A 16,611-nucleotide genomic window follows, 5' to 3' on the forward strand; every position below is an offset into this window, starting at 1 on the left:
AAATTTGTCAGAAGTCAGCATGAACTGCAACAGCTTTGGCTCGCGTCATTTTCCTTTTTCTCTCAAAAAAATTGCAAGAGAACAACATCCCCACCTTTTACTGTTGAGTTTAGTGCTACATTTTAGTAATGTTAACGCACCAAAGTAAGAATGTGAACGTGGTCAATGTCATAATTCTGCCATTGTGAGTTGTTACTATGATGACGTTAACATTTAGCTCAAGCACCACTGACTGGAAGCCCCTGTATAAGTTTAGTGAAAGATTAGTTATTGGTGGTTGGAATAAAATTTGATTTATCTGAATTTGTGTGAGGACCACCCGAGTCTGTCTTTCCCTCTTCTACCCTACCGTGAATTAAATCTTTCATCATTGTATGTATGTTTTTACTTTTACAGTACAGTATATACATTTTAAGGGTTTGGTTTCCACATGACTCACCCATCCTCTACAGTCCTCTGTCTGATTCAGCGTCTCCACCACGTCTCTGCAGCTGCCTCCCTCTCTTCTCCTCTCCTCTTCTCTCCTCATGCCGTCGCTCTCTGCCACAGTAGACCAATTAGGACTAAGCTGATTCCAGTTGTGACCTTTGGGTCCACCTCGGGCCTGCTGACAGGAGAGTTAGCATGTAGCTGAACTGTTTTACATGTTATTGACAGGGTGGGAGGCATCATAGTCATTTTATCACACCAATTTCATTCTTGGCCGATTTCCCCTTAGGCAGGTTAGTGGCAGCTTCCCATTGATTTTTCATGTAATTGATCAGAGACCTGCTTGAGCAATTTATTGGCCCGCTCGCACCTGTGATTAAGGCTGAGGCCGCATGTGTTTATGTATGCACCGACTATTACTTTCCCCAAGATCAAGCGCGAGCCATAAAAAAAAAAAAAAAAGAAGAAAAAAAAAAGCGTTGCTGTGCTGTCTGTCTGCGGCTGTCAGCGTAATGAATGCCGTCCTGGTCTCAGGGACATTTTTAATCATGCTTGACCAAAGTCATGTCATGTCCAAAGTCAAGAGAAATGGAGACGGGCTCGTCTGACTGACCAGCAATGACAGGAGTTAATGTGTTCACATAAAAACATGGAGCAGAGTTTAATTCAAAGTAATCCTTGTTCATTTGAAGCCGCTTCATGCATGGGATTAATATTAGAGCAGTCGGGGGGCCAAAACCACAATGACATCAGCTAAGCATTTTCTTTGGAAGCTGAGGATAGGATAATTACAGAAGAAGACAAAGACGAAGAGCTGAGTACTTTTTAAATATACACCATGTTAGCTGAGCATGTCGGGAGAAGTGAGGGCAGCCTAACATGTAAGTCATTTACTGGCCTCGCGTATTACGTTCTAAACCACAAGCCATGTTGCTGAGTTGGAGTGCTTAGCGTTGGTGTAGCTCATCTCCCTTTGGTACTGTGACAGAGCTGGAATAGTAAGGATCAGGCATAAAGCCGCTCAACAAGCTCAAGAGCTATCAAAGAGCCACCCTTTTAATTTGGTTAATTTACAGGCAGCTTTTTCGCTAATAACATTCTTGGAGTGATACTTGACAAATGGAAATACACACAGGATATTTCTGTCTCGGAGGAGAAAGACTCATCTGACGTTCTAGTCTTTTCTCCTCCCAACTCATCTTCTCCACCTTCCTTCCTTCCTTCTCCTGTCCCCTGTCTTCTTCTTCCTCCTCTCCACAGTCATCCTCCTTTCCTTTCAAATCTCAGTCGACAGAGAAGTCACACCCCAAAATAAAACTCAATTCCCAGCCATTACTTTATTTCTAACATATTAGCAGTACATAAACTGATTTGTTTAAAGATTTGTGGTTTTGGAAACACCAATTTGACTCCAAATTTTATTACATGGCCGCAGAGTGTTGGCCAGACAGAGCACTAGGCGACAATCGCATGTGGTTTGAGGCTAAAACTGAAATGAAAAAAAATAAAAAAAATAGAAGAAAACCAGGCTGGTTTCTCAGGCAAAGAGCAACCTCCCCCCTCCCCTCCCCTTACCCTGCCTCCCCCTCCACCCCTGCACTCCCCCCCTTCCAAATAAAGGAACCACTTCACATCTGCATTACTCAAGCTTCCCGGTGCAACAGAGTGATGACCATGTATTAAAACAAGGACATTATATTTCACTGAACGCAGTGGGAAAAGAGAGAGTTCAGATTCATCTCCCTGCTTCTGACAAGCCTGTGGAATTAATCCAAAAGTCATGGTGTGATGTGAAGAGAAGGGAGAAAGTCAAGAGACTGGCTGCTTTAAACAGATTTGTTTCTTTTTGATTCCACTGTTTAATTTAATTGATTCCTCGTGGCATGAGCGGGATGCAAAGTGCCGCAGAGATTGGAAAGTGCATTTGTCACATGAAGTCATGTATTCTACATGTCTATAGGGTTTCATTTCACAAGACTAATACCTTTGTGTCACAGTGTATGTAACCTTATATTCTGTAAGTAGTCTTATATTTATGCATTTTCTCATATATATATTCTGGGAGGATGCACTGATGCAGGCCCATTTTCTGCAGGGTGTGAATATGTGCATAATATAGTATATATATTTATTCCTGATAAATTATTACATGACTGCCAGGCCAGGGGGAAATGCAGAGTATTATTAGGTGCATAACCTGTTCTTAGATGCTCTGTAGTCTTTAATGAGGCCCACAGATCTCACAGTGAAGAAGTGTGCAGATGATTTATTCAAAACAATAAAAGTTTCTGCGTTTTTGGGAGAAAAAAAAGAGGAAAAAAATGCTTTAAGTTGTGGCCGAATTTCTGGGCAGTCTCTCATCTGGCCTCTTTCTAGTGGAGGCTTGGATGCGTGCTGATAGCTACACATGAAAGCGAGGGAAGAGTGTTTTAAAAGTCCTCTCCAGTCTGCAGCAGCGTGAGGAGGAAAAGTTGAAATGTCCAACTGTACTGAGGCTGGCGGGCTGATGTGCTCGTTAAGAATCAGGAGAGAACACCAGCGGAGCAGGTCACCCCGATTCTCACATCACAGCCCCATCAGAAATTCTTTCAAGTGTCCTTCTGCGTCGCCAAAGATGACAACGGCGAATCGATAAGCGCTTGAAATGAAAAGAAGCCGCCGGTTTGCCCCCGAGGCGAAAGATTTCATACCCGCCAGCCTTCTCTGAACTTCAGGCATTCCTCTGCACCTTTCTGCGTGAGAAAGAGGAGGCTCTCCACTGATTTTTTTTCTTCTCTCCCTCTCTCTCTCTTTGTATAAGAAGGTAAGAGGAGAATATAGCCGAACCATCACGCCTCTCCAGGCGCCGCTCACCCTCTTTCTCCCTCTGTGCAGGAGGGGCGTGATTTGAAGATGTGCATGATGTGGAAGATGTTTTCTGCACGTGCTTTGGGCTCCTTTACTTGCAATGTATGTGTGTGTAGGTGTGTGTCAGTGTGCACATGATTGTGCTTTTATAGGTGCGTGTGCCATATCACAATCCAATATTAAAGCAAACCAAAGGGTCAAATTGTGCAGCACTAAATGAGCTGTGTTGGTAAATAAGATGATTTGATTTTTTTTTTCTTATTTGTTTGCATTTGACTCAATGCACCCAGCATGCACGCGCGTTTATGCCAGCGGAGAGTGGCCTTCCTGGGCCTCTGTAGGAAACCAGAATATAATATGATTACATCCACTCTCATTATTACTCATTCTGTAAGGATAAGGATTTATTATATCACGTGTGTGTGTGTATTTGGATACCAGTGTCTGATTCACCACATTTCTTTGGGTTAGGGGAGGGGGGTGTGCGTGACGCGCACGTCTTGCTCCAGTGTGTCCCCTTTTGACTGGAAATTCCCGTGTGGATGTGCGCATTAATTACTGGTTTAATGGGAGTATGACTAAAAATGTAAAAGAAGGATTAGGAGAGGGGAGCGCAGGCCTTCGTCCAGTCGGTCTGCTCGCATCACTTAAGATGCGAATGGGGAAGAAAGAGAGAGAGAAAAAAAATCTGTCTGTATCTCAGGAAACGGATCTATAAAGAACATTTGCATCCGAGCCAGCTGTTCACTTCATCTGCACATAAATCCGCCTCACCATAGGTCTGTCTGGCCCCCCGGAACAGCCCCCCTATGTGCACCCATCTCCACCCACATGCTGCAAATATTCTGCTTTGCTGATTTGTGAAAATTAAACAAATGATGATGTGTGAAATGGCCCTTAAATGAGCATTAATTTGGTCTCTAATGGTGGTGATTACATAACAGGGGCTGGAACAGGAGTCAGTGTCAGTGGCTTCATATGTATTTTATTTAAATTACCTGCCAGTAAAGTGGGTTTAGTCATGAATCTGTGGTCGCGACTATTGTTTATTTTTGCGCGCACAGAGTTTAGATAATAAGCAGTTGAGTTGCTTGTTTTAAATTACAGGTTGGGTTTAGGCAAATTGACCCATTCTATGTTTTGCTTCCCTGCATCTCAAATGGCGCAGTGTAACCGTAAACGCGCCGGGGCGGGCTAAGTAACAGGAATATCAGCGTTTTATTATTATTTTTAAGTGTGTTTTTTTTATAACATGCCAGTGTCCTTTTTAAAGATTCCACTCTGGATATTTTTTTTGTGTGTGTGTGATTGTTGCTGAGAGTTGAGAGGCTCTAAGTTTGTCCTCAGCCAGACTACACAGGCACAGGCGCACACATATATACACAAACACACCCCTTTAAAAGCGCACACACACATACACACACAGAGACAGACACATACACACACACACACACACACACACACGCGGGGTCCCTCTCTCTGAGCTCAAAAGAAGGAGGAAAAAATGCGCCACTCTTGGAGCGTCTTTCTAGGGGGAAAAAGTTGAGGAAGACAGAAGAGGACGAACCAAGGGGAGACTCGGATCAAAGCGCCTCCTTCGCCATTTCTCCTCGCGCTGTAAATAGATGGTTATTTATGCGCATAAATGAAACAATCCTAAAGGTAGCGCTGTGTCTCTCCTCCTTTTTTTTACCCTCTTTCCTTTTGGATAACATAGCGGGGGAGTCTCATCCATGCAACGCTCACATTTCCGGACAGAAACTTAAGACTCCAGCGCTACTGGATCCTGAAAGTTGACTGAATTTTTCGGCTCTAAACGCGGCTGGCTGGTGTTTGTTGAACGCGTGCGGACGCTGGAATTTAACTCTTCGCTGCAGAATAACGCGCCGACGGCTGGGTAGATAGAGCCAAACCCCACCGGTGTCCACGACTGGTAAGTGCAGTGGAGGAGCAGCGGGCGCGTTTTTAGAAGGAAAAAAATACTGAGATGTGAGTTAATGCAAGTGGAGGAATTTGTTCCACCTTTTTTTTCTTTTCTTTCTTTCTCTGGCCTGTTCTGATGTGAATTTCAAAGCCGTGGCTTTACTGTAACATGAAGCAGCATGGAGTGATGAGAGAGCAGGGTCCGTCACTCAGGTCGGCGACTGATAAGGATGTATCGTTGGAGAGGTGATGGAGTGTGGGGAAGGTGAACCAGACTCTCCTCTCCTCTCTTCTGTCTTATGAAAAATATTTAAAAAGTCAATAGAAAATAACACATGCATTTTGGTGTTTTCACGGTTTGGTTTTTAAAAAATCCAACACTAATGCCACTAAAATGCATTAAAATGTGTACAGCTGATCAACAAAACGTCCTAACCCTCAAACTCTGGCCTTGATAAAATGGTGAGTTCACTGTCTTCTGTAAATCATGACTAACTCTTCACAGAAAGTCAGTAAACCAAGTTCAGACGCACATCCCTTTGTAATACAGTCTGTAGTGATAAGAAGAAGATAAGAATTGGTGGGGTTTTTTGGGGAGTGGGGTGGTGGTGGTGGTGGTGGAGGGGCGTTCACGGTCTCACGCCTTTAATTAATACAGGACCATATGGTGGAGGTTAGTCGATTCATCTCCCGGTAAAGGCTGCAGTCTCATGCTCTACTGTGTTAATTTCAGAAGTAAAGCCAGTGTGAGGCAATGCCAGCTTTCTGTCTGCACTGGGCCTCGTGCCATGTGAGTCACTGATGCACATCAACTGTTTGGTGCTGGTGGAGCGTCCGTGAAGTGAGAATGAATGGGTGAACGACATGAATATAAACAATCACAGCGTTTATACAGATGGGAGTTCAGACCGGCCACTGCAACAGCTGAGGGAAAATTATATATAAATATATATACAAACATTTATCAACACTTCATAACCACTCAACCACCATTTATTATTAACTAGTAATGCCATTGTTATCGTTATTACACGTGCCAGATGTAATGTACGATATGTATAATGCAAATCTATTAAAAGTGATGTCGTTCAGTTCATCTCTGATCAATAGTTTTTAAGAATTAATGCATCTCGATATTGTTGATGTCATCTCAACTTAAATGCTCTCAATTTAGCACAATAGGAAACATTTTATTTGACTTAAACGTACATTATTTACGTAATTTGCGCACTTCATAACGTAATTTATATTAATCATCTGTCTTTTTACTTGTAATTTATTCTATAAGAGAAATAATCACATTTTATTTTATTCTACTTAATTATACCAACAAATATAACAATAAAAAAGGCCCATTATATATAAAAAAATATATATATCACTGCTGAATTTTAACTCTAAAAATAAAATACAGTGAACTGTATGAATAAGGCTGGGAAGGCTGAAATATTGGAGGCACCCCCCTCATTAAATCTCACTGATTAGATAACACGGAGCCGCACACAATAACCTTCCACCTTACAGCCTGACCCCCACTATTTCATTTTGCAGTGGGGGGGATCCAGAGGAGGGAGGGAAGGGAGGGAGGTGAGGAGAGGAAAGGTTGCGCAGGTATAGCTCCACACCGTGTAAAACTTAACCTCCAATACCTGCATCTTCTGAATTAAAGGAGAGAGAAAGAAAGAAAGAAAAAAAAACGTCTCACACAAGATGATGTAGAGCAGGTGAAGAGAAGAAGTGAGGAAAATGGTTAACAGCATGACTGCATGCAAATTCCTCCCGACTTGAATTATCATAAGCAAACAGTGTGAGCCTGGACTAATAAAACCCCATCTGTGTAACTTCATATCGAGGTAGTATGAGGGGCTGCGATAATGAATTTTGTAATATCCCACCGACAGACATCTCAATCAGACTCTAATCCCGTGATTTTACTACGGAATCGCTGCACTTCCAACTGCTGCAGGCTGCACCCAAACACAAGACCCGGCTCATGCAGAACACGGCGGATTTTATACAATATATATGTATAATCAGACTGTACAAAAAAGAAATATTACATTCATAAAAAAAATAGAACACCACATGATGAACCATAATATAGAGAATGATAATAATAATTTAAAAAAAACAGCTGAGTGATGATTTTTTTTTATACAGTGAAAACCATCTTGTTTCCATTATTTTTAACTTATTTTATTCATTTATTTTACTGAATTGAGGTTTTCATGAAGTAGAGATCTCATTTTCTGTTGTAGCCATTTCCTGACTCAGGTTAAATCAAATTAGAAATGAATCGATCACCGACGCATTTTTTTAAAGACTGATACTTTCAGAGTAAAACAGGTTTATCAATATGCATATTTTAAAGTCTTCTCGACTGTATTTGATATATTTTTATATATTTGTTTCATTAAAACATCAGTGCTCCTGCAGCACCTCCCGTCTCCTCCTCCAGACCACCAGCATTTTTCTCTCAGTCCTAATGATCATCCTCTGCAGCACACCACTTATTCTTTTAGGTCTTATATGTTGACTTCCCAAATTATTGCCTGCACAGGTAGAGCAGTTTGCCGGTGAACCGCACAGGAGGTTGTTTACCTGCTTTCAAGGCTAATTATGGCTCTTTTTGTCTGTTTTTCTTTTCCTTTTTTACAGAAGCGGTTTCCTCAAATTGCTATAATGGACTCCCACTGCCGCAAACTGGCCACCACCTGCGCGCAAATAGGTGAGTACGTGCGCCACAGGAACCAGTGTGATGCGTCTCCTCCAGCAGGAATAATTAAACAGGTCTGTGGGAAAGATGATATTAAATATAATTATATTAATTCCAAATATGCATAATAATCATTATAGTGATTGTTAGGCCTTTACATAGTGATCGCCTTACTAACACACAAACACATACATGTGTGTTCTTTTTCCAAATATTGGTTATTAATTACAGTATATTTTATTCTAACCCTTCCTGCCTATAATCGTAAATAAACGTGTATTGGCTAAAAAGGGGGAAAATCTCAAAACGGATTAGTTGATATCCTTTGACAAGTCTGAGTAAAAACTATTAACTATAATAATAATAAAAATGCTCATTACCTGATTAAAGTCCCTGAGGAAGAGGCGCAAACACTGATGTCTTGATCTTAAAACTGATTGTGTGTAAAATGATGGAGCTGCTCTGCTGACATGAGTCTAATTGTTTTGAGTTTATTGTTTTGTGTTAACATCAAAACCTCTGATGGAACAGGTCAAATTGCGGTGATTTCTCCAGAAAGAAAATACAGGCCAGAGCGTCAGTTGTGTTTGAATTCCCCCTAAATAATCTCATCATAATTTCAGTTTTAAGACTCAGATTGAAAATGTGATTTTCTTTTTTCTTTAAAAAAAAAGAAAAAAAAGATGCGTTATGTTTATATTTTGCGGTGAATCTCACTAATTTGCTCTGAGGTGCTCCCACATATTTTGGCCTTTTCGCTTATGCAGCAGCTGAGTGAGTCCAGGATGTTCTTGTCTTAGAGGGACACCTGCTGGCCAGATGTGGACCTGCAGCTGCAGCAGTGCTGCTGCACTAGAAGCAGGCAGAAAACAGTGAGCAGCATCAGCTCAGCGTGTGATTAGGGTGACAGCGCTGCAGCGACGTTATGGGATGCAATTTAAAGATAAACATTATAAATCTAATTATAACATTTAATTGTGTTTTACGGTCTTTGGCTCAGAGAAGTCGTTCAACCGGAGCAACAAAACCGACTTGAATGCGTTTTTTTTTCTTCTTCAATAATCCTCCTCAACCATGCTCAGATCTGTTCTCATAAACGCTGCTTTCCAAACTAACACCCTAGAAGAAAAAAAAAACACGAGAACACGACTAAACACAAGCTGAAATCCTGCGAGACAAAGTGGGATTTATTAATTATTCTCCCGTGCGGAGGGGAAATGGCATCAAGTCTTGTTAGGGTCTTAAACGAATAACCAATAACTCTCATTCTGCTTCATTTAGCCAGAATCGACGGGGGCTGTGTGGCAGAGCGCGAGCTCGTCATGGCAGAGCTGCACATTGTCAACGATCATTGATTATGAATAATAAGAAAACTAAAATAAAATAGGAGAAAGAGGCAGGCGCAGGGGGGGCAGAATGATGCTTGTAAATATAGACACACCAGCGTCAACTGTTCTGCTGTATAATATATGCAGCGCTTGTTGGATTGACTCCGGGGAAAACTAAATGTATAATGAAAGCCCATTCGTGAGGAGGAATATACTAATGGAGGAATCTGATGTCTCCTTAATCCTATGTAAAAAGCCTTGTCGTCTCCCCCTATATTGACTGAATTGCTAATTAATGGCCCTCTATGACAGAGGCCTATTGCGCGCAGTAATCCGCAGAAGAGAGATAAAGCATTCAGAAGGTAGAAATGAAGAGGAAACCGATAATCCACTTCAAGTTTAGTCTTACAATACGGCTGCAAAGGGGAAAGGGAGCAACACACTGATCGCTGCCTGGCGACAAATTAGACATAGAACATAGCATCTGTATTACCACATTTAATAAAACGGTTCATTATGGCCAAACTTTACAGATTACATTTTCAGAATAAAACGCGTGTGTTAATATTACCATGAAAATAATACAAATAATTATGAATATTAGTATTAAAATAAGCCTGCTGGTTATTTCTCACACTTTAACCTACATTTTAGTAGCTGTTTTGGGAATTTGAGAGCGTGATTGTGTATCCGTATGAAATTAAATATAATCATGATTATAAATAAGCAGCTATTAAATTATGCTTGAATGGTCGTAACTGGAAAAACATCCACCATCTTAATTCAATGGCTCAGGGACGATCCAAACAAGGTTTTATTGCTCTGTATGAGGGTGGCTGGCTCCCTGCTTTTGATAAAGCATCGCCCCTCCCTCGGTGCGTGTGCATGCGTGTGTATGTGTGTGAGGGTGTGTGTTTTGTAAGCTATGGTCTGCTGGTATTTATATATCAGGGGCTTTCACGGGATTAGCCCAGTAACTTTTTAACAGCGCCAAATCCAAATGTGCTGGTTGAATGGGGCGTCCGCCCGGCCACGTGGAGATGGGAAGTGTGTTATTTGTTGATGATGATGATGATGATGGTGGTGGTGGTGGTGGTGGTGATGATGATGATTTCAACTTGCACCCTGCTATGAGTTGCCCCAGTTGGCGTGGATGTCGCCTGCCCTCAGTCACCTGTTACCCAGCTGACATTTCTCCACCCTCTGCGTCTCCCATGCACCTTGAAAATTAAAGTCACATTTGTTTGATTAAACGTGTTTACTGTGCTTGAACGCATCACAATCCTTGGGGAATCGTGTGTATAAAAGAGAAGGGGGGAATAAAAAAAAAATAAAAAAAACCTGTAGGCATATCAAGTCAGACTCATTAAAAGTCCTCCTTCAGAAATTCTTAGGCAAATGAGAGTCTTATCAGATTAAAAGAGGAGAAAAAACACTAGACGCGTGCTCCCTGAGACTGAGGGGTCCAAACGCAGGAGTGAGGAGGGAGATCCAGTTAAGCTCTGATGAAGTAATCCGTCGTCAACACACTGAGTCTGCGCGGTTAACTAACTGTGGCTCCGGCGGTTTGATTTAATGGATATTTGAACCTTAACTGTGGGGAGGTCAAGAGGGTCGCCTCATTTGACAACCGGTATATGACTGACGCTGCTGTTCCCCGAGCATGGAGGCTACATACGGGGGGAGGAGGAGGAGGAGGATGTGGCGAGTGGATAGATAGTGGAACCACTTTGGGTCAGTTTTTAGTCACGTTCCTGCACCGTGTGATGGAAAACGCGCTGTATTCATCTCCCCATGTCTTTGACGCCTTCAAAGTCATTTTTACCACCTTTTTAACTTCACGTATCCCCCCCAGTGTCTTTGAATGAACATATGATAGCCCACTTGAAATTCTGCATCCTCCATATTCAGCACCAGCTGCACATGTGCTCTTTTTAACATACTGTACATGTCTGGTAGTTAGCGTCAGTTGACAAGTGCGCACAGACACTTTTTGGAGCGGCCCTGCACCTCCCTCTGTTTGAAGTTAAAAAAAAAAACGCGTGTCCCTGCACAGGATCATTGTTCTGTGGGCTTACAGGGTTTGTTGTGTTTGATATTCAGTGTGCGTTTTTTTTTTCTTCTTTCTTTTGTGCTTTCAATACAATCCTCTCAGTGGCTCGCTTCATCCACATCGACTCCCAGAGTAAACTGCGGTGACAGAGCCTGTGAGCACGCGGCTCAGCTCTGGTATCAATAGAAGTGCATCGTTTTACTGGGCCACTGGACCCATCTCATAAAATAAGGCCAAACTGTGTTATTTTCATTTTTATTTGGTCCTGGGCTGCTGCGCAACGCCGCCTCGGAGCGCCTCGGGTACACCGTGCGTCCCATCTCTCTTTACATGCTTTTATTTGGAAGAGAAAAAATAAGCGCCAGCCCGGCATAAACACATTGGCAGACATATCTCGTTTCTAGCAAAGCTCCGGTTGGTCGGGCACGCCGTCATATCCACATGGATGTGCCTGTCAGAGAGAATAGGGGCGGGCGCAAGCTGGTGACGTGGAGGTCTGGAGAGAGGCGCAGTTGGATGGGCAGTGCGCAGGCAACAGCTGAAATGAACACAGAGCGGTGTAGTGTGTGTATGCCTCTGGATCTAATATCACCTACCTGTCCTTGTCACTCTGATAGTCAGCCGAGGTAGCCGCCGTTCGCCACCGATGCCATGGCAGCACCCAATGGCCTTTTTTAAAGCTTTTACCAGCTTTAACACAAAGAGGGGTTCTGCTCAACCGCAAGAGGAGCCGCGCTGCTGTGCGTTTTTCTTTTTTGTTTTGTTGGAGAGAGCTGAACACATTCCGCAGTCGGACTTTCTGCTTATCCTTCCTGTACTAAAAGGGGACTTAATCTGCTTTTTGACAGCCAGCGGTGCGATCTTTTACCCATGAACTCTATGAGGGATCCATTAAACACAGAACATCACCACCTCGCGGGGAATAAACTTGCCTCCACTCACTACACGGCTCTGGCGATGGCCTCTAGTTTACAGCCGCTGCAGCGGTCTGTGGACTCGAAACACCGGCTGGAGGTGCACACCGTGTCGGACACGTCCAGCCCGGAGTCAGTCGGTAAGAACCGCCCGGGGCTCGTTGCAGATGTTCTTCTCTCTCAGCGAGGCGCCGCGGATTGTCATCCTTCATATCAAACACAAAAGATGGCTCCCGTTAATCAACGCACGGGGAGTTTTACATGCATGCAGACAAGCAGATTACAGCTGTCATTTTACTCGGATAATTAGTTTTGACGCTGGCGTGTGTGTGTGCGTGTGTATGTATGTGTGTGTGTGTGTGTGTGTATGTGTGTGAGAGAGAGAGGCTGTGTGTGTTTGTGAGTGAGTGAGTGTGTGTGTGGTGAAAAGTTTCTGTGTCATGTGAATGAAAGAGTGCTCGTACTGTGACAACTAAAATTACTCAGGCATCTACTCAGACACACACAGTGTTAATATTAAATTACAAGATTACCACAAGTCGTTAGAAAATATGGGGCGATGCAAAATAAATAAATAAATAAATAATGAAATAATAATAAAGCGAGTTTATGGATCAGAGCGTTTCCTCTCTCAGGCTCAACAGCTCATCCATTTCCCTCAGAGTGACATAAGGTTTGGGGGAATTTTCACCCTTCCCCTTCTCGCTGTAGCACAAAGGCCTTAATCCGCCTCTGACCCCTGACTAAAGTATAACTCGTTTCCTCTTGACAGAAAAAGAAAAGATCCAAAATAAAAACAACAACAACAACGACGACTCCTCGGATGACCCGTCGAAAAAGAAGCGGCAGCGGCGGCAGAGGACTCACTTCACCAGCCAACAGCTGCAGGAACTGGAGGCCACTTTCCAGCGGAATCGCTACCCGGACATGAGCACGAGGGAGGAGATAGCCGTGTGGACCAACCTCACAGAGGCCCGGGTCAGGGTGAGTGTTCCCCTGGGTGTAAACAAATACAACCCCGTGCGTATAATGCTTGGGTGATTTGTGCCAATCGCCCAGTTGAAACTCTAAATATCCCACACTTTAGGATTATTACGCACGCACACCAAACTTTACGCACGGCTGAAATCTCCTTGAAAATAATTTAGGACACAGTTTTCAGCTGAAAACAAATAAGAAGTCTTGTTTAAATATACTGCTGCTTCAAGCTCTATTTAATTACACTGTACATGTTTATCTGTGAGCCTAAATATAATTACAATCCCCCTGCACACACACATTGCAAAATAATCAAATTTAATTTGTTGTTCTCGGCAGACTTCAAATCTTTTCTGTAACTTTATAATAAACCCAGGACCAGAAAAAAAAGAAAAGAAAAAGTGCCAACCTGTTATTTGCCTGTTAAGAGCAACAACTCGTTATTAACGTGAAGGCTCTCGCTCGGTGACAGATACCAGTCGTGTTCCGCCTGTTCGTGTGAAAGAGGTGCAAAGCTTGTATTTTGCGATTGTCGCCCTGGCGTTGTGTGATGAAGGTCAGCGTGTTTGTGGAAGCCTGCAGGGGGAATACACATCCAGCGCCACATTAAGACGCTGCAGTGACAGGCCGGTGTGTATTCTGCTCAGATACAATCAGAGCGGCAGCCTGCCTGGATTTACAGCACGCATACAGACACACACAGTGGGGATTGTTAGGAAATATGGATTTATTTAATTTAAACTGCAGCAGCGATTGCAAAAAAAACAGATAAAGGAAGTTTGACTGTAATTGAAATTTCTTCTTTCTTTCTTTTTAAATCACCTATAATGCAAGAAATGCACAGGCTTTAGAATAATCTTTAAATATAATCTCTAATCCTCTGATTTTCTCTGCTCCAGGTTTGGTTCAAGAACCGACGAGCCAAGTGGAGGAAACGGGAAAGAAACCAACAAGCCGAGCTCTGCAAGAACGGCTTCGGCCCGCAGTTCAATGGACTCATGCAGCCCTACGACGACATGTACCCCAGCTACACGTACAACAACTGGGCCGCCAAGGGCCTGACGTCGGCCTCCCTATCCACCAAAAGCTTCCCCTTCTTCAACTCCATGAACGTCAACCCTTTGTCCTCGCAGACCATGTTCTCGCCGCCCAACTCCATATCCTCCATGACTTCCAGCATGGTGCCATCGGCGGTGACGGGCGTGCCGGGCTCCAGCCTCAACAGCCTCAATAACTTGAACAACCTCAGCAACCCGTCTCTCAACTCGGGGGTGCCCACGCCGGCGTGCCCCTACGCGCCTCCGACCCCTCCTTATGTGTACAGGGACACTTGTAACTCCAGCCTGGCCAGCCTGAGACTGAAAGCCAAGCAGCACTCGAGTTTTGGATACGCCAGTGTGCAGAATCCGGCGACTAATCTGAGCGCTTGCCAATACGCCGTGGACAGACCAGTCTAATACCTACCTGCACTGCAAAAAATCCCCACCCTGACAGGCCATCAGTGGCTGGTAGTGACGCTCCAAGTGTTATTTTTCCTCACAAAAAAGAGGGTAAGGAAACCAGGCGAGGGGGTTTCATTTGACTTTTTTTTTTTTTAATGTGATTGGGGGAAATTCATAAGAAACTGGCATTTTCTTGGTCTAAGCTCGAACATCTCAGGATTTTGCCACTTTACTAGTTTGAATATCACCCAAACATTAAAACAAAATAAAAAAAAAAACACGTGAGATTCTCCTCCATCGCTTCACGTTGGTTGATTTTAATTTTCATTAATTTCAGGAAAAAAAATGTGATTTATTTTATTTAATTTTTTTTTTTTAAGTTGAGTACTGAGACTAAATGGCTCGTTATGGTGGTCATTTTTTGCAGTGTGTGCGCGTGGGTATAATTACAAACAGCCGGCCACAGGAACAAGAGACTACTACAACTACTTTTTTCATTTTTCAAAGAAAAAAAGGGCACTAGAAGACTGAACCACTGAAACAAAGCTCAGCTCCAGCTCAGCGAGGAGTCAAACTGAAATAGGAGTTTTTAGGTTTATTCCCCCCTTTCATGATGATGATGATGATGGTAATGATGATGAAGATGATGATGATGAGTCCAGGCCTCTGCTTCACACTGCACCACAGGAAAGAAAAAAAACTCTCAACTAAAAACTAAAAAAAAAAAAAAAAAAGGAGAAAAAAAAAACACAACAAGCCTGGTTCATTTTTCATAGCTCGTCACGAGGAGGGTTGTTTCTTTATTTTATTTTTTTTTCTCTGGTGGATTTTGGACGTTAATTGTTGACTGAAAAAGGTTGTATATATATATTTGAATTATCATCTCCTGTTTGTCGAGGCGAATGCGCTATAACCCTCCAGTTCTCTCCAGGTTCAATTTATCAACGCATGTGGAAACAAACAAAACAAAACATAAAAAAAATAAGAGAAAACCCTAAAAAGGAATCATGTTTTGCTTGCAAACAAAAAGGGAATGTACATACTAAAACGCACCAGTTGTGTGTTTCTAACATATTATAAATTTATTATTAATGTCTGTGTGAATATCGATTTAGAATAGCAATTCTGGATTTAAAAAAAAAAGAAGCATCAAAAATGTTCCTGCGACAAATTATTTTGGTTTTTTTTTGCTCTGTGTATACTATTTGGTACGGAATTATGTTTTTTTTTCCAACATCCAAAAAAAACTATTGTGTTTTATTTAATGGAAGTAAATATATTGTTCAAAAACATTCTGCTGAAGGACTTTTATTATTGAATCTTTGTGTTGGAGTCTGTGTTAGTGTTAGTGGAGTGGACAGCAGAGCAGTGACAGTCCTGTCTATAGCCTTTCGATTATGTGAGGAACTTGTGCGGCTAATCTATAGAGGAAAACAATGGGGCCGCTTCCAATACACATAGCAAAGCGAGATGCTCCGTCAGATTAACTTGCTGAATACATGTCTGCCTGCTCAGCCAAAGGGGCCTCGGCTGGTCACTGGTGCTTGAAATAACACGGGAATCAACAAACAGGAGTTGGACCACACAACAGTGACAACAGTCCATTAGAGTTTGTTTTTTCTCCCTGTGTTTGAACTCAGAGGAGATTTTCTCTCAAGTGGATTATTAGGAAACCTCCTATAATCCACAATATCCACAATATCCAATCATCACTCGACTCAATTAAAGCATCAATTGGATGGAACTGTCCAAATTTATATTTTACTAATTAATTGGATCCTTAAATTAACCAGAAAAAAACTAATTGTGTTTAGTGTTTTAGCTATACAGCCGTGTCCTGCTCCTCTTTTTGTTCCAAACATAGCTGCTCTCCACGCAGCCTGCCTGCCTGCCTGCCTGTCTGGCGCATGCATCTGTTTGCCTTCCTTTTGTAACTTTGCAATTTTATTATTTTTTTCTCTGAAGTCATGCTTTACAGTGC

At 42.6% G+C, this 16,611-nt stretch overlaps 1 protein-coding gene across 2 annotated transcripts; it reads left to right on the forward strand.

Annotated features, from left to right (window-relative positions):
* The first annotated feature begins 4,746 nt into the window (after positions 1-4,746).
* On the forward strand, positions 4,747-15,922 carry pitx2 (paired-like homeodomain 2). Of its 2 annotated transcripts, XM_085789056.1 has the most exons (4): positions 4,747-5,209; positions 7,858-7,927; positions 12,983-13,194; positions 14,088-15,922. In XM_085789056.1, the coding sequence occupies exons 2-4, from the start codon at positions 7,882-7,884 to the stop codon at positions 14,643-14,645; spliced, it is 816 nt and encodes a 271-aa protein (XP_085645182.1). In that variant the 5' UTR covers positions 4,747-5,209; positions 7,858-7,881; the 3' UTR covers positions 14,646-15,922. The 2 variants fall into 2 exon arrangements, with proteins under 2 accessions (XP_085645182.1, XP_085645181.1); XM_085789055.1 differs by lacking the exons at positions 4,747-5,209; positions 7,858-7,927 and adding an exon at positions 11,516-12,350.
* Positions 15,923-16,611: the final 689 nt, after the last annotated feature.

Source organism: Trachurus japonicus, chromosome 10 (assembly GCF_045865225.1).
Source record: "Trachurus japonicus isolate A0001 chromosome 10, Traja_1.0".
Taxonomy (NCBI): domain Eukaryota; kingdom Metazoa; phylum Chordata; class Actinopteri; order Carangiformes; family Carangidae; genus Trachurus; species Trachurus japonicus.